Genomic DNA, 18,870 nt, shown 5'->3' with positions numbered 1-18,870 from the left:
ATTTTGCTGATGATCAGCTTTTTTTGGTATACTTATGTGTTTGACATTGCTCCAATTTTATCGGATGTTTCCAGCAGACCAACAGTTTTGTCAGCAAGTTTCCTATTTCTTTAATTGTTGTATAACCTTTTATCAAAAGAGTGAGCTTATGTTATGTACACTTCAAGTGTATTATTTGGTTGAGTTAAATTGCAATAATAGGTCATTCTCATATCCAGCATGATATTGTAATTTGAAATATAAAGTAGGGAATTTTAGGGAAGCGTCCCAAATAAGTTTTAACTTGCTAACCTCTGACCATTAATTATAGAGTTAATACCCTAAAACTCTCTTAAACTATTATATTTTTGTCAATTTCCTACTCAAACTATTTGGTGTCCTCAAAACACCCCAAAATTATATTTTCCTTCATATTAAAACCCTCACGTTGCTGACCTTGCATAACGTGTGTAAATACTCGCTTGGGAGCACGTGTCAGTTGGAAAAACCAATCAAAATGGCCCACCTGACATAAAATAAGGGTCGATTAGCCTAACCCTCTTTCAAATTTACTTTTTTAATAAATATTCGCCTTATTTAGTAATATCCACATTCCTTTCTTATTTTTTCACCATCCTTCTTTATTTTTTCACCTTTTTTCTTTATTTTTCACCTTCTTCATTTTTAACCTTTTTTCTTCGGTTCTCCATATGGGTTTCCTTTGAAAATAAATTTGCCTCTCTTGTTTCCTCTGAATTAATTTATTCTCTTTCTTGTTTTATTCTTTTTTCAAGTCTTACATATATTATTGAAAAAATACCAATTTAATCTTCTTATTAAACTCAACACCTTGTAGAGAATAAAGTTGAATCTCTTGAACCTTCTTTATGTAATCCGAAATTAGAGAATGTAATTTCTAGCCAATTAATTTTTTATTTGTGAAATTTTATTTTGTGAAATATTTTTTATGTAATATAAGATGATTTTTAAAAAAATGCAACACTATATGCTATTATTTATAATTTTACTGTTTCTACAAAATGAATATAAATAAGGACTTATTCAATTAGAGTCTAGCATAAAGCATAATCACAATTAAACCTAAAATTAACACAATACATTAGATATTATTTTGGCCAAAACTCCTTAAATTAATCAATCATTCGAGAGTAATACATCATGAATCAACTATATAAAAACTTTGTACAAACCATAAGTTAATATAGTTAGACATATGTACCTTTAAAAGTCCAATATGAGGTTTTAATATATAAGAGAATATAGTTCAGGGAGGTTTTGGGTACACCTGATAGTTTTAGTAGGTAACTGACAAAAAAAGTTATAGTTTAAGCGGGTTTTAGGCTAATTTAAATAGCCACGTGTAGTGCTACATGGCATATTTTTTAGATAATTAGGAGTGTGTACTAGACGCACCACTAAGAATGCAATGAGAGGGTTTTAGTATGAAGAACAGAATAGTTTAGGGGGTTTTGGGGACACCGAATAGTTTAAGTAGGAAACTGACAAAAATATGATAATTTAGGAGGATTTTAGGGTATTAATTCATAATTATAGACTTATCAAAACTAGTCAAGCACGTACAAAAATTGAAAACCCAAATAAATAGAGTTAATACCCTAAAACCCCTTAAACTATCAAACTTTTAACAGTTTCCTACTTCTACTATCCGAGGAACACAGTTCATATGGGGGTTTTGGGGACATCAAATAGTTTAAGTAGGTAACTGACAAACAAGTGATAGTTTGAGGTGTTTTAGGCTGAGTTAAATAGCCACGTGTAATGCCGCATGATATATTATTTTTAGATATTAAGAGTGTGTACCACACGCACATCTAAGAATGCAACGAGGGAAATTTCAATAACTAGTGGAATATAGTTCAAGAGGGTTTGAGGACACCCGATAGTTTAAGTAGGTATCTGACAAAAATATGATAGTTTAGGGGGAGTTTAGGTTATTAACTCAAATAAATAAGGATTCTTTCTCTCCAAGAATCACTTGTAAAGATCCCCTTCCATATTTTTAAGCATGAACGGCAACATTAGAATTAAGACAGAAAAAAAAATTCATGGATGAGGCAGCAAACAAGGTGATGAAATACAAGATTCCAAAAATCTAAGCAAAAAGGGACCTTTTTCAATGGATATAGTTGAAATTCATTGAAAACATATAGATGAGTCAATATACAAAATTTAAGAAAATTTGGAGGTGATTTGGACTGGTTTGATATCAAAATTCGTAGTGACAATCGAGTTCAAAAAACCCTTCTGCGACACATGCATCAAATATGTATCACGCATGTATCTCACACACATGTATACACGTGATAAATATTTGATACAAATATGATACATATATACACAAATGATACACAGTGTGATACACATCATCATTTTCCATGTTCATCTTCTACTTCAAATTTTCAATTTAAACCACCTCAAAACTCTACCAAATCATCACAAAGTTGAGATTTAAACTCCTTAAGATGTATCCAATCGATTCTAACAACACCCACTCAAAAGAAAGCAAAAATTTAATTTTTTTTGGCTAATATTAGTAATGTTTTATGAACTAGCTAATTTTTGTACTAACTTACTTATGGGCTGACATAATTGATAATTTTCCTATATAATAACGTACAATTAAGGGTTAAATTGCATTTATAAATAAAAACTTGTTATCAGTGTATAAAGTTAAACTCATATTAAAAGTATTTCTTTCTAGCTACCATTCAAGTTATATACGTCCGACATAGTAAAATATTTTAACATTATTAATGCAATTTGACCTGCTATACTACACTTAATGTTTTTGACCCAATAATATTGTATAGAAAATGAGTACTCCTATTTCATTAAATCGCTCTAGTATTTTGAGGTAGGAAATAATACCTTATCTGTCGATCTTTTGGAACAACAACAATAACATACCTAGTATTATCCCACATCGTGGGGTATGGGGAGGGTAGTATGTATGCAGACCTTACCCCTACCTTGTGAGGATAGAGAGGTTGTTTCCAATAGACCCTCACCTCAAGAAAGTATAAGCACCATATTAATGAAAATATAGACAAGAAGGGACAATACCAAAAAGTCATACAAAAGCAGAATAATAACAACAAGATATTAAGGTGATCAACAATGAAAGAAAACAACGGTTAGTCATAAAAACTTACTGCCCACAGAAAGCGAGATTATGTGTCAATACTATTGTTATGAACACTCTAGACTACCTACTCTACTACCATAATCCTAGATCTCCATACCTTCCTATCAAGGATCATGTCCTCGGTCAGCTGAAGTTGCGTCATGTCTTGCCTAATCACCTCTCCCCACCTTTTCTTTGGCCTACCTCTACCTCTCCGTAGGCCCTCCAATGTCAACCTCCCACACCTCCTCACCGGGGCATCTATGCTCTTCCTCCTCACATGACCAAACCATCTAAGTCGCGCTTCTCGCATTTTGTCCTCAATAGGGGCCACGCCCACCTTGTCGCGAATAACCTCATTTTTTTATCCTATCTAACCTGGTATGCCTGCACATCCATCTCAATATCCTCATCTCTGCTACCTTCATCTTCTAGACATGAGTGACCTTAACTGGCCAACACTCAGCTCCATATCTGTCGATCTTTTGCATGAAATAAAAATTAGTTAGAATAATATCTTCAAGAGGTTTTCGAAATTCATAACTATTATATAACCTATATCACGATTCAAAAGTTTTACTTTTTATTTTGTTAATTACAGTGCTGAAATATTTTTAAAAAATAATTAGACTTTTGAATATGTAAGAATAACATGTAAATAAAATAAATGATTTATACAAAATTGACTAGTTGAAGTGAAATTTTAATACCTTACTAGTATTGTTACTTATAATATAATATTTGTCTTGATTGTTACTTAAATTTTATTGTATCATATCATTAAATTTATCGCTATGTAACGGAAAGTGTCACTTTATGTAAAGACCGATTTGGTGTGGTCGTGTCGTTACCTTATTTTTCTATCTCATCTTGGCCTTCCTTATTATTAAATAATCGTATTTTATACTTTATCTTATCTTTTTATAAAATAATCTTATCTCTTACCCTACTTTGTTTTTATAATATTAGAAGTTTATCGTTCATATTTTTGGTACATGATATTATGTAATAACGACAAATGATATAATCCATCCAAACGTTGTATTCATCAAAATAATTATACAATAGAATATGATGCATTATAAAATGATACGTAACAACCATCCAAACAAGTTGCTAATACTTATATAATGGTGTGACCTAGTGTAACGACCCGACCAGTCGTTTTGAGATCTAGCAAGTCGTTCGGCGGGTTGAGGCATTGAGTAGCTTCATTTCATGCATTATAACTTGCACGTGTGGTTGGGTTCAATTTTTGATAAGTTCGGAGTTGATTTGGAAGAATAATTCTCAATTCGGAAGCTTTAAGTTGGAAGAGTTTACCAAGGTTTAACTTTTGAGTAGAAGACCTTGGAATCGGGATTTGAAGGTTCCTATCGGTTCGTAAGGTGATTTGGACTTAGGCGTATGTTCGGATTGAGTATCGGATGGTCCGGGAGCACTTCAGCGATTATTATCGGAAGTTTACATTTTTGAAGGTTTGAAATTTGCTAAGTTTGACTTAGAGTGTACTTTGGTGTTATCAGACTCCGTACAATATTCCGGGACCTTGGATAATTTTATTGATTGGAACTTGTGCGTGAAGTTTGGTTGCAATCCAGAATGTCTAAGCGGGATTCGGACGTTTTCGACGAAATTTGAATGTTTAAAAGTTAAGAGGAAATTTTGATCATTGACTCGTGATTTTGATATTATTCGTGGAGTTTCGAGCCTTTGGATAAGTTTGGATAAGATATTGGTACTTGTTGGTGTGACTAGACGGGATCCGGGGTGCCTCGGGTGTATTTCAGGGTAGTTTCGGACCACTTCTCCTTGTTTTGCAACTGCTAGTGCTGGTTCTGGTATTGTCTTTTGTGAACGAGGTGGGAGCACGCATTCGCGAAGAAGGATTTGAGATGGAGTTCTTTTGTTCATCTCATTCGTGATAGGCCGGTTGCATTCGCGAAGGTTGGGGCAGTGGTGCTCTGCATTCGCGATAGCCTAGTCGCGTTCGCGTAAGAGAAGTGGCCTGGGGGGGTCATGGCCTTCGCGTTCGCGATGGTCAGGCCTGGTAAGGCATCGCATTCGTGAGACAAGGTTTCACGATCACGAAGAAGGATTTGGACAGGAGCTGAGTTTGTGCTTCGCGAACACGAGGCACATGCCATGTTCGCGAAGAAGGGCGCCTGGGCAGATTATTGACGAGTGTAAATTACACACTAAAATATGCTCGCTAGTTGAATATTGTAAATTATAATATCGTATCCACATGGATTGGAGTTAAATAGTATTACCATAGTTTGTATCTATATTGCTATCCAGGATGATCAATAATGGAGATATATGTGATTTAAACTAAAATTAACTAAGAGTCTAAACTATCGACTAATGACAATCAACGCAAGTATTTAGCAAAGGAAGTTATTAATTGGGAGAAGATAGGGTTGATAGGATAGGTGCAAGACAAATGTTTGGGATTTAACTCTAGATAATTCACTTCTAATATTCAAGTGAGTCTCTCGAATTCACTTGGTTATTAGTTCAATTGATTAGTAGAAACTCCTCCCTCGATTAAGTCTCAACCTCACAAGATGAACCAATTTTAAGCACGTGAAGATATGCAAGAATTCGTAGTGGATTGGTCTTTAGGAGAACCTCTCTTGATTATCCTCCTAACTAATTTTAATCAACAATTCAACTAGCCTCTTCCGATTACTAAGAAGAATCAATAACTTCAACCAACGAAATATAATGCAACAATATCACAAGTTATGTCTCTCTCAATTACACGAACAAGTGAATATAGATGCACCAATTAAAACATCCAAAATAATTAAATACATAAAACTAGAGTTAATTATCCACAAAAAAGTATCAATACACCAAATCCATCAAACCTTAAAGAGAACTACTCCATGGATATGGAGTAATTCATCATAACAATGTTTAAGTTAAAGGAAAATATAAAACGATCCAAACTCTTATCTTGAGTGAGGATTGAATGATGAAATCCTTGAGTTTTTACTTCTCCACCTCCTCCCTAGCTTCCTTAGATCTAAGATGTGTCAAAAGTGCATAAAATAATATTTTACATGTATTTATACTAAGTAGGGTCAGGCCCAGATAAAAATATCTTTTCCTGCATGAACTGGGATAATAACTTTGTAAAAATTGCACAGGCGCGCTGCAAGGGGCGACGCGCCATGCGGGGCAATTATGGGAAAGTTCAGAGAGCTAAAATCTGTCAGGCATCCGAAAAATGTACAGGCGCGACACGCCACGCGCCGCCCCACACGCCACGGGTGTGTTGTTTTCTCAGAGTCCAGATTTTTCTTGACTTTTTGATATCCAGACATGATTTTCGACCCCCGAACGCGATCCCGGCTTAATCCCTTGGGTTTTTACTCAGACTTCAAAGCTCCAAATAACTCAAATTATCTCTATAACATTTACATAGCTCGGAATTCTCCTACAAGGCATAAAATATACAATTAGTGTAAACCACTAGCGATTAAAGCTCAAACTCAATTAAAGTGCAGTAAATTGAAGTGTAATAAGTGACTAAAATACGATATTATAGCCTACCATCAACACCCCACACTTAAACCATGCTTGTCCTCGAGCAATCAAACCACACTTTATATAGATATGATCTTATTTAGCAATTCTCCTAACTCATTAAACCAAGAATATTTAAAATAGACTAAGCACAGTAGTGTAACATCCTTGCCTCAAGATTTGACTCAAAAGCACCACACATTATTTATAACCCGCTCACTTACTCTAACACAGAGGTCAGCGACATTACCTTTCCTTCATGAATCAAGTGCCCTCACAACAGTAGAGAGTAGTTCCACACACATCAAATTTAACCACAATCAGGAACTCAATATAAAAATAATTCACTCACTCTCAGAAATAACATCCATATGCCACAAAAGATGAACCATAGGCTTGCCCGTAATGTACTACTCAACTAATCGAGCTCATTCAGTCAAGGATCAAGTAGGACTTTAACTGGTTGTAATGTAAGCTGCGGGACGGGTAGGATACATTTATATATAAGAGTGACTACACCTCTCTAAGCACTTTAATACATACAATTTAACATTCAAAACCCCACACTTATGTCAAACCATACTCCACCATAACATCATTATACATTAACTCCCAACTTCTTTACACACAATTACATCAAGATTTACCACTATCATGGAATATTTTGCACCATCATACACTTATGTGTGTGTGTGTGTGTGTGTATATATATATATATATATATATATATATATATATATATATATATATATTTTTTTTTTATTTTTATTTTTTTCCAATTCAAGTGGCTCTTACTTTTTCAATACAGTTCACCTCTCTCCTTATTTCATTAGTTCCACTCAAAAACCAAACCAATCACCCCATACTTCAACTTTTATAAAGTTCATAACATATTTAAGTGTTGACGAGAGGTTAAAGGTTCAAATAGATGATCAATTCAAAAAAATGGGTAGGTCTTGCAGTGTGGTTGCCAAATAAATAGGATTACAGACTTAACAGGATTAACTAAGATACATAACAATCAGGTGGGTAATAACATATAATTGGCTCAACAAAAAAATGCTTATAACACTTCCAAGACTGAACAAAACTACCATTTTGCATTGCAAACACACGGAGCAAGTTCTAGACATCAAATGCAATGTACAGAATGACATAAACCTTACGCACACATGGCACATAACTCACTCAGGATTGGATTCATCAAGACACTCTAATCAAAGCAGTTAAGCAAAGTTAAGTTCATACCATTTAAGGTACTTATACAAGAGTCAAAAACTGAGCATAAACGTCACAACTAAAGCACTCACTATTCTTAAGGTATAATAGAGACAAGATATATTGCTTCCGATTCAAAACACAGTACAAGGTTTCCTATACCTAACAAAAATAAAAACTAACTACACCCGGTTCACACAAAACCCTTAGAAAAGAACCGCGGCACAAAGAAAAACCAAGGGGGAATTATTACACTAATTACAAAAGAAATTTTTTTTCTTTCAACTTTAATCCCTAAAGAAACCCGTCGAATGATATCCATCATCGAGAAAAGTCAAAAATTTTAAATTTTTATAATTTTTTCTCATTTTTTCTAACTACTAAAAAGCAAAAACTAACACATATACATACAACATACAAATGTCCCCACCCTACACTTTAAGTTGTGGCATGTCCCCATGATACACAATTAAAAAATATAAGGTAGAGGAAACTTCTCTGAATCTCTAGTCGGGGTCCGAGTCGAAGTCGGGCTCCAGTCCACGCGCCCGAACCAATGCACACATCCATGCAGACAGCTTCTTCTCAGCCTTCTTGGGGTGTATCCCAAACTTATTTTTCTCAATCACTAGGACCTTCTCATTCGTGCTTTTCATTCTATACTCAATACTTGCAGCTGCTTCTCCTTTTTCACTCCAGTTGCTACATTCATCTCAAACGTCACCATCTCTTCACCCACTTTAAGCATGAGTTTTATATCATGCATATCTAGTATAGCTCTACCCGTTGCTAAAAATGGTCTTCCTAGGATGAGGGGGACCTTCTTGTTCTCCTCCATATTTACCACTATGAAATCTATAGGAAATACAAACGTATCTAACCGAACTATTATATTTTCCATCATTCCCTCACGTATTATAGTTGTTTGGTCTGCCAGCTACAAAGATATTGGTGCAGACCTTAACTCTCCAAGCTCATTCTCTAGTTTTCTATAAATAGACAAAGGCATTAAATTAATTGAGGCACCAGAATCATACAGAGACTTATCAAAATTAAGAGTGCCTAACGAGCAAGGTATAGTAAAACTTCCTAGATCTCCACACTTTTGTGGGAGTTTGTTTTGCAAGATCGCGCTGCAATGCTCTATAAGCTTGACCACTGAGGTCTCTTCTATCTTTTTCTTCTTTGTCAGGATTTCCTTCAAGAACTTAGCATAAGCTGATATTTGGGAAAGAACTTCAGTAAATGGCAAATTTACATTAACTTGTTTCAACATATCCAAAAATCTCTCAAATTGCTTGTCCAGCTTCTCTCTATAAAACTTTTGGGAAAAGGGTAAAGTTGGCATGTGCTTGCTCTCTTCAGATTCATCCCTTCTTGAATTCTCTTCCTTCTTCTTTTTCTGCTCCCTTCTTGCCTTTCTTCTTCTCAGTCTTTTTGTCATCTTTAATTTCCAACTCATTCCCACTTTCTTTTTCTAGCGCAAATTCTTTGTGAATTGGAGTAGAATCTTTCAACACTTGTCCGCTTCTCAAGGTTACAACATTTACCGTTTCTTTAGGATTCTTTTCAGTATCAGCTGGCAGAATACCTGGGATTCTCTCAGATAATATAGTTGTAAATTGTCCCACTTGTCTCTCCAAGTTATGCAAACCTATCCCAAGTTCTTTGATAGCTGCACCATGAGCATCTAATCTCTCATCAGTCTTGACAATAAAGGATTTCATCAAATCTTCTAACCCAGACTGAATTGGTTGTTGAGGATGAAACTGCGGCCTCGGCTGATTCACAAAACCAGGAGCTCCTTGAAATCTGGAGTTATTTTGTTGCCATGCATTTGTTGTATCCCCAAGTAAACTCCATCAAAAACCGGGGAGCTTCTGACCCATTGCATTGAAGTTATAATTACCCACAGCATTAATTTCCTCAGTTGAGGCCTGGCACTCATGAGTAGGGTGCCGGTGTCCTCTTCCACATATGTCACATGATGCATGAGGCTCATTATGTATCGAAGCTAAGTTCAACTTCCTTATTTATTTTTCCATGGCATCAAGTTGTACCTGCACAGATGTGTTAGCATCAACCTGGTGAACACCATTCAACCTTCTTCTTTTAGCAATTTTAGAGGGCCACTGATTTAAATCTTCAGACAATTCATCGAGAATAGTGACTATCTCCTCTGGAGACTTTTTCATCAACGGGCCTCCAGCTGCATTACTCAATGTTCTCCGTGAAGCCGGTGTCAATCCATCCCAAAAATCCTGGAGTTGCATCCAGAGTTCAATTCCGCTATGTTGATACTTTTGCACTATCTCATTAAACCTCTCCCAAACTTCAAACACAGTTTCAGTTTCGTTCTAGCAGAAGTTATGCATTTCTCTTCTAAATTTGCCCATTTTAGCTAAGGAAAAATATTTAGCAAGAAATTTTCTGGTCATCTCCTCCCATGTTCTAATCGATCCCTTGGGCAAGCTTAGAAGCTAGTGCTTTGCATCATCTTTAAGTGTAAAGGGGAATGCCTTTAGGTAAACTGCATCTTGTGATACACCATTGTATTGAAAGATGTTCATTATCTCCTCGAAGTCCATCGGATGATTGTTTGGATCTTCGTTCATCTTTCCTCTGAAGACGCAACTATTTTGAAGCGTTTGGAGAAACCCTTGCTTCAGCTCAAAATTATTAGTTGCCACTGTAGGTGGTCTCACACTTGATAAGCCTTGGTCGTAGATCAGTCTAGCATAATCACCAAGTGGTCTCCCTTGGCCGGGAGCTATGTTTTCTAACTGGTCTGCACCCACGGGCTGATTCTGAGCCATTCTTCGAGCCCTCTCCAGCCATATCTTCCTTGGTTGAGGATTGCCCAACCTTCTATACTTTCTCGGCGAGATTTCTTTTCTTCCTCAACTGTCGCAGTTGTTTCTCGATTTCTGGTTCGTATGGTTGCAATTCCTTACCAGAAGATCGAGTCATGCACCAATCTAACTTGTAGCCTACGCACAGACAAAGAACACCAAAGGTAAAAAAGGGAAAAATAAAATAAAATAAAAAGAAAAATTTCTGAATTAGTACTACAAACTATTTCAAATACTATTGATTGCAAATCCCCTGCAACGACGCCAAAATTTGATGAGCGCAAATTACACACTAAAATATGCTCACTAGTCGAATATTGTAAATTATAATATCGTATCCACATGGATTGAAGTTAAACAGTATTACTGTAGTTTGTCCAGGATGATCAACAATAGAAATTTATGTGATTTAAACTAAAATTAACTAAGAGTCTAAACTATTGACTAATGACAATCAACGCAAGTATTGAGCAAATGAAGTTATCAATTGTGAGAAGAAAGAGTTGATAGGATAGGTGCAAGACAAATATTCGGGATTTAACTCTAGATAATTCACTTCTAATGTTCAAGTGACTCTCTCGAATTCACTTGGTTATTAGTTCAATTGATTAGTAGAAACTCCTCTCTCGATTAAGTCTCAACCTCACAAGATGATTATATATATGGATTTTAACATGAAACTTGGTACAAATTGTGGGATTTTGGAAGAAAAAAATGGTAATCTTGGATTTTAACCACAAAATTAGATATGGAATTAGGAATAAATTATATATTTGAGTTCGTAGTGTTAGTAATTATCTTTGAGAATTTCAAAATCCGGGCGCGTGGGCTCGGGGGTTTACTTTGTTGACTTTTCGAGCGGAGTTGAGAATTATTATAAATTACTAAATTATGACTCTTCGAGTATATTTTGATTGGATTGCACGTTGTTTGACTAGTTTAGGATCATTTGGCATTGGTTTGAGGAGTTAGAGTGGCATTGGAGCCGGTTATCGGAATTCAGGAGCGAGGTAAGTCTCCTGTCGAACCTTGTGAGGGGGAATTTCCCCTATAGGTGCTATATTTTTTATGTGCTACATGTTATGGGAGCTACGCATGTATGAGGTGACGAGTGTTCATGCGTATGCTAGAATTCCTGATTATGTCCAGGTAGACTTAGACTCACGACATGCTTTAAATGTACTATTTGAGTTATTCTTGCATGTTTAAATGCTTTAATTCACATTATAACTTGAGACTAGACTCGCGTAGAGTAATGGACTTGCTAGTTTTAGATACTTGACGAGCTACTTGATTAACATGGAAATGGTACTTCCCTTAAGGATTCCTCCCGCGTTGTGCGTATTTATCGTAAAGTTTTTTTGAATTTCATAACTTACATATACATTCATTAGTGGGTTCAAGGACCCGTTAAAGTTTCATATTCTAATGGGATGGGGCTGAACGCCTCAATAGTACTCTTATGGGATCAGGTTGTTCGCCTCGGCGGTATGATGTAACATATTCTTATGGGATCAGACCGTTCACCTCGGCAGGATTATTGTAATACATATTCTTATAGGATCGGATCGTTCGCCTCGGTAGGATTATTGTAACACACTCTTATGGGATCGGTTCGTTTGCCTCGGCAGTTCTATTAAACACTCTTATGGGATTGGGCAGCTCTCCTCGGCAGAATCGTGCGTAATATTTGATAAGAAGTCAGTGTACCTGTGAGTTTTCCTGACTTGAGATGTGACATTTTATCTGATGTTGACCATTATGTATTTTATTCGAGGTAGTATCTGCTTACTGAGGACCTCGTGTTTATTCTTCTGTTGAGGATCGTATTATGCACTTATATATGTTTCGTTGTTTTACCTGTTATGCCTTATATATGCACTTATATATAAGGCATAGCAGGTAAGAAGTCATTGTGGGTCCTTGGAGTTTGCGAGTGTGTCTTAAAGCTAAGTGGGGGAGCCTACCATCGATGATTGGGTCACGTGGTTATGTGTCCTTGCAGTTTCTGGTTATTGATACGTTGGTGGATTCGTTACGATTGAGGAAGAGAACATTAAGGGTAATTCAAGCAAAGAATTTTATGGATGTGTGCTACATTTCACCTTATTTATGTGTGAAGGTTGTGGAACGACTCAGACTACTATTTCTTTTTTAATGTATACGGGAAAGGATTCATTTGGTTTCCTAAGTATTCGTGTGCTAACAAAGTACTAGTTATTTGGTTATATACTCGGGGCCAGGTTAGAGTGGGCGGCTCTCAACAATGGTTCTAGTGGGTTCAAGAATTAAAGTGCAGTGCCTAAGGATTATCAGATTTGTCATGTGGCTGAGGATTTAGTTGTGTGTAGGGGTATGAAGGAGACTTGGAGTATCTCTATGAATATCACCGGCTCTGCGGTGCAGTATTAGAAAGATGGAAGGAAAAACTTCAGATTCGCAGAAGATCTTTCAGAGCGGGTGTATCAGTTGGATATACTATTGAGTGCATGGGGAGAATATAAAATGGCTTATGGTTATTGAGGCGATGTGGTCATACGATTTGGGGTCACTCGGGATGAGTGTTAATTGGGATACATAGTGTGCTGGTAAAAACAGGTGTTACCTTGAAGGCAAGTTAAAGGGAAATCAGAAGAAGCTGAGTTAGTCTAGTAGTGGTTTGGATCAGCATGATTAAGGAAATAATCGGTTCTTTCTGTGTGGTAAGGCCATACAAGTGTTCCGTGGATATACTTGCGGGGAGTGGCTATTTCACTGGTGGTTCAGTATTTATGATGGGATTTTGCATTCTCGTGTAATAGCATGAAGTGCAGTGAGCAGTGTGGAAATGAAATTGAAGGATTAAGGTGCGGTTTAGTTTGGCCTAGATGTTACGAGCTCAGAGGAACGGGGAAAGATTTCAGATGTTCAGAGTATGCTGGCGCTATTTTAATGTCGTCTGAGAATGGTGTTTTGTGGAAGAGGCAATGTGTATTGAATTGCGAATTCTTGATTTGCATTACAGAAATAGTACGATTGGTAACCATGGATGTGTAGATTTTGCTACATTGTGCGGAAGGTTGTGGGAGTATCTCCCACATGATGATCGTATAAGTGTGACATGTTAGTCATTTAAGTGGAACAGATTGAAATCAGGTATGAGGATTATGGTATTGTCGATGATGGGAGAGTTTATGTCTAAGAGACGCTCTATTCCTTTGGTTGCAGACTGTGAAAGTTTGTTCCGTATTGGACGATAGATTGTATGTGTAATGGATAGTGTCATTGTGGATCTATGGAAGGTATTGACCCATTTTGGGATGATTGGAATCGGCCTGAGGTCCGTTGGTAGACCTAATGTGAATGTGTGTTCTACATCAGATTGGATGTGTTCATTCAGCATAGCATTGCTTATGGATGAGTTTTTGGGCGTGGTGTATGTTATTCTCGTTGTCGTCCATTTCATGTGTTACCCTTCTATGCCACGTGGGCGGTGAGAGAACTTGATTATCACACGGGTGTTGTGATCCTGTGTAGCTGGTGGCTCTCGAGATGCTGATTTGTTTATTGCACCTTAATTGTTCTTGGGCCTTTATAACGCATGGTGCTATCCGTTTCCCCAGGAATATGTTTATGCAATCGACGTATTTTTGGTTATTATACGTGTGTCTAGTAAGTATGAGCATTTTTGGCTCGATGGGTATTCCCATGTAGATTTATTATGGGTGGATAGGGTGGCACGCTGCCACGGGTATGATGTTTGGATCGGACTGCACGCCGCAACAGTGAGATATTGAGTACGGTTCCTTATACTTATTTTGTGTGTCTTATTTCTCATCTTTGAGATAGATTCATAGCATTTGTTTGGTTGTTTTATTCGTTATGTGGACTGAATAGTTCTATACCCGAGTTTATTTTTCTTTATTGGTCATATTCGAGTTGTGGATTATTGGTGCATTGATGGCGTCGAATGAGATTTAGACGGTGTTTGAGGTGGCTTATTACCCGAGCAGCTTGTACTGGGTGAGACGAGGTTGCTGGACTTGAAATCAGTGCAATTGCATTTATATAATATATATTGGAAGGAAAATGTCACTAATAAGTTCAGAATGAGGTAATGGTTCTTGTCGAGCGGAAAGACTCCACGAGTTATTGATTTGGCGGGTAGTTATGAGTTTTTATACATCTCTTTCATCATTGCAGTATTGCAAGGGTTGGAACAAGGCTTGTATATGTTATGAGGTACATTACGGACACTAGGTTCGTAAATTGCAGGTATTGTGGTTGGAGGGTGTTACTATGGGAAAATAAATTATGCGGTGCATTGTGTGATTACAGCATGTGGGTATGATCATGTTTTAGTACAGCTTGTCGAGATTGATACGATGTACGTATGCTGGAATCGCACATTATAGAGAATTTTGGATGTTGGGACTTGGTTATAAGACTCGTGGGCTAAGGTAGCAGGAAGGATCTTCAGTCTAGGTTGAACTAATGCGCTCATATGGATTGTGGAAGCACGAGTAGGTGCACGAGGTGTTACAGTGATTTTGGCGACTTTGTAACGGTTCTTGGCACGTTTGAGGACGAATGTATGTTTAAGTGGGAGAGAATATAACGACTCGACCGGTCGTTTTGAGTTCTAGCATGTCGCTCGGTAGTTTGAGACCTTGATTAGCTTCACATCATGCATTACGACTTGCACGTGTGGTTGGGTTTGATTTTCAAGAAGTTCGGAGTTGATTTGAAAGAATAAATCTTAATTCGGAAGCTTTAAGTTGGAAGAGTTAACCAAGGTTTGACTTTTGAGTAGACGATTTCAGAGTCGAGATTTGAAGGTTTCTATAGGTTCCTAAAGTGATTTCGGACTTAGGCATATATTCGGGTTGAGTATCGGATAGTCCGAGAGCAATTTGGCGCTTATTATCAGAAGTTTGCATTTTTGAAGGTTTGAAATTTGCTAAGTTTGACTTTGAGTGTACTTTGATGTTATCGGACTCCGGACAGTGTTCGCGAAGAAGGGCGCCTGGGTATATTATATATTAGCCAAGTCGGAATTTTCTCATTTCAATTTATTTCTCCCTTGCTTGGGCGATTTTTGGGCGATTTGAGGAGTCATTTTCGTCATCTATCATGAGGTAAGTTATTTTTTCACTTGTTGTAAGTTAAATACATGGAGTATATATGGATTTTAATATGAAAATTGGTAAAAATTATGAGATTTTGGAAGAAAACCTAGAAATGGTAATCTTGAATTTTGACCATGAAATTGGACATGAAATTAGGAATAAATTATATATTTGAGTTCGTGATGTTATGGGTAATATTTATCTTCGAGAATTTTTGGAATTCGGGCGCGTGGGCTCGGGGGTTGACTTTGTTGACTTTTCTAGCAGAGTTGGAAATTGTTATAAATTGTTAAATTACGAGTCTTTGAGTATATTTTGATTGGTTTGAACGTTGATTGACTAGTTTCGGATCGTTTGGCATTGGTTTGAGGAGTTAGAGTGGCATAGGAGCCGGTTATCGGAATTCAGAGCATGATAAGTCTCTTGTCTAACCTTGTGAGGAAAAATTTACCCTATATGTGCTACGTGTTATGGGAGCTACACACGTATGAGGTAACGAGTGTCCATGCATATGCTAGAATTCCTTACTATGTCCGGATAGAATTAGACTCACGCCATGCTTTAATTGTACTATTTGAGTTAATGCTTTAATTCACATTATAACTTGAGACTAGACTCGTGTAGAGTAATGGACTTGTTATTTTTAGATACTTGACGAGCTACTTGATTAGCCGTAGAAGTTGTACTTCCTTTACGGATTCCTCCCGTGCTGTGCGTATTCATCGGAAGTTTTCTTGAATTTCATAACTCATACGTATATTCGTGAGTGGGGTCAAGGACTCGTTAAAGTTTCATATTCTAATGGGATCGGGCTGAATGCCTCAGTAGTAATCTTATGAGATGAGGACGTTCGCCTCGACAGTATGATGTAACATATTCTTATAGGATCGGGCTGTTCGCTTCGGCAGGATTATTGTAGCACACTCTTATGGAATCGGGCCGCTCGCCTCAGCAGAATCGTGCGTAATATTTGGTAAGGAAGTCAGTGTACCCGTGAGTTTTCCTGACTTGAGATGTGACATTTTATCTGATGTATCCGGTTACTAAGGACTTCGTGTTTATTCTTCTATTGAGGATCGTATTATGCACTTTATATCTGCTTCGTTGTTTTACCTGCTATGCCTCATATCGGTTACTTTCATCATACATGATTTATTGGACCACTAGTAAGTGTCGATGTCGACCTCTCGTCACTACTTTTTTGGGGTTAGGTTAGATACTTACTGGGTACGCGTTGATTTACGTACTCATGCTACACTTTTGCACTAATGTGCAGGTACTAAGGCAGGTTCATTCGGAGGTTATCTTGGCACATAGGCGCAACTACGGAGGGAAAATTATGGTGAGCTGCATTCCATGTTATGATCTGCAGCACACAAAGTCTCCCTCATATTCATTTATTTTATCCTGTCTATTTTTATATTCCAGACAATTGTTATAGTAGTATTGTATATTTCAATAGATGCTCATGCACTTGTGACACCGGATATTGAGAATTTTTAGTGGATGTTCATAGTTATATTTAATATTATTATTATCACTTCATTTTATGATTTATTTATACTCGGAAGTTTGGTAAAGAAAAGAACATGTTTCTATGAGTGCTGGATTTAATTCTATTTATTTAAGAAAATTTCTGATTTTTATGAATTAAATGGATAATTAAGTGGAGGGTCATGCGTTGGCTTGCCTAGCAACATTGTTGGGCGCCATCACAACTTATTATGTGATTTGGATCGTGACACCTAGCAATCCAAGAAGATGAAATGTATCAGCAAAGTTCAAAATTCATATATTAATAGAAGCAAAAATATGCTAAGGTTTTTCGTATGTCTAACTCTTAATGGACAATGTTATTCGCAAAACAATGCAAAATTAGTCCGGACAACATCTTTATGAAAAACAATATTAAATTAAAGCTTGCTGGCATTAGTACTGAAAAAATCCAATTAACTTACTACAATCCACATATTTATTAGTATGATATGATAGATTTTAGAGAAAATGGCCAAAATATACCCCTGAATAATTCAAAATAGAATAACTTTACCCTGTATTTTTTCTTTTTAAAAAAATACCCTCTACTTTAGTCAAGTAACTCAAAAATTTCCTCCCACTAACAACTTGTTTGGATTGTTGTTATATGTCGTTTCATAATGTATTATATTATATTGTATTGTATTGTATTGTATTATTTGATAAATACAATGTTTGGATAGATTGTATCGTTTGTTGTTTCATGATATCACATACTAATAATATGAAGAATAAACTTGCAATATTACTAAAAAAAAAATAGGATACGGGATGAATTATTATATAAAAAAGTAAGGTAAATGATAAAATATGATTATTTAATAATAAGAAAGGTGTAAGATGAGAGAGAAAAAACAAGGAAACGATGCCACCAACCAAATTCGTCGTTCCATAAAATGAAACTTTTTGTCATTACGTAACGATGAATTTAACGAAACGATACGATATAATAAAATTTAAATAATAATCAAAACAAACATCATATTTAAAGTAACAATACGATACGTTACAATATATAACAGTCATCCAAACAAGCTGTAACGGTTGCTCCGGAACAAAAGAAAAAGAGCCAATTTTCCCTAGAGAAATGATGCAATTTGCCCTCCATTAGGGTGCGGATAAGTGCTCCTGATTATAAAGATTTGAGCAAAAACTTATATTGGAGATTAAGAGATTACTTTAACTATTTTTAATGATTCTTTTATACACTGTCAATTTTATGCAATATAAAGTTTAATTACCAACATTAATTTATCAATTAAATAGTTATTCTACTTTCCATTCGAAAGTGTTATACCCTCGACTCAAAACTAGGATGACATAAAGTTACAATAAGTAATATATTAAGGTATAACAGAATTGAATTTCTTTTATCATATCATTCTTAGACTTAGTAAGATAAATCTATCATTATTGGTGTAAGAAAATAAATCTTAAAATAGTTATGTAAGAAAAAGTCAATTATTTGGAGTTC

At 36.2% G+C, this 18,870-nt stretch overlaps 1 protein-coding gene across 1 annotated transcript; it reads right to left on the bottom strand.

Annotated features, from left to right (window-relative positions):
• Positions 1-8,552: 8,552 nt before the first annotated feature.
• Positions 8,553-9,248, bottom strand: LOC138906827 (uncharacterized). The gene is made up of 2 exons (XM_070196531.1): positions 9,057-9,248; positions 8,553-8,837 (listed from the first exon to the last, which is right to left on the bottom strand). The coding sequence occupies exons 1-2, from the start codon at positions 9,246-9,248 to the stop codon at positions 8,553-8,555; spliced, it is 477 nt and encodes a 158-aa protein (XP_070052632.1).
• Between the last annotated feature and the right edge of the window lie 9,622 nt (positions 9,249-18,870).

Source organism: Nicotiana tomentosiformis, chromosome 2, assembly GCF_000390325.3.
Source record: "Nicotiana tomentosiformis chromosome 2, ASM39032v3, whole genome shotgun sequence".
Taxonomy (NCBI): domain Eukaryota; kingdom Viridiplantae; phylum Streptophyta; class Magnoliopsida; order Solanales; family Solanaceae; genus Nicotiana; species Nicotiana tomentosiformis.
The sequence above is the reverse complement of the archived record's forward strand: the minus strand, read 5'-3'. Positions and strand labels throughout refer to the sequence as shown.

Bases quoted from the DNA above. Each gene is read 5' to 3' on its own strand.
- LOC138906827 (XM_070196531.1), bottom strand. From the start codon at position 9,248: ATGCCAACTTTACCCTTTTCCCAAAAGTTTTATAGAGAGAAGCTGGAC. The intron at 8,838-9,056 runs GTCAAGCTTATA...ATATCTTTGTAG, and splicing joins AGATAGAAGAGACCTCAGTG to CTGGCAGACCAAACAACTAT.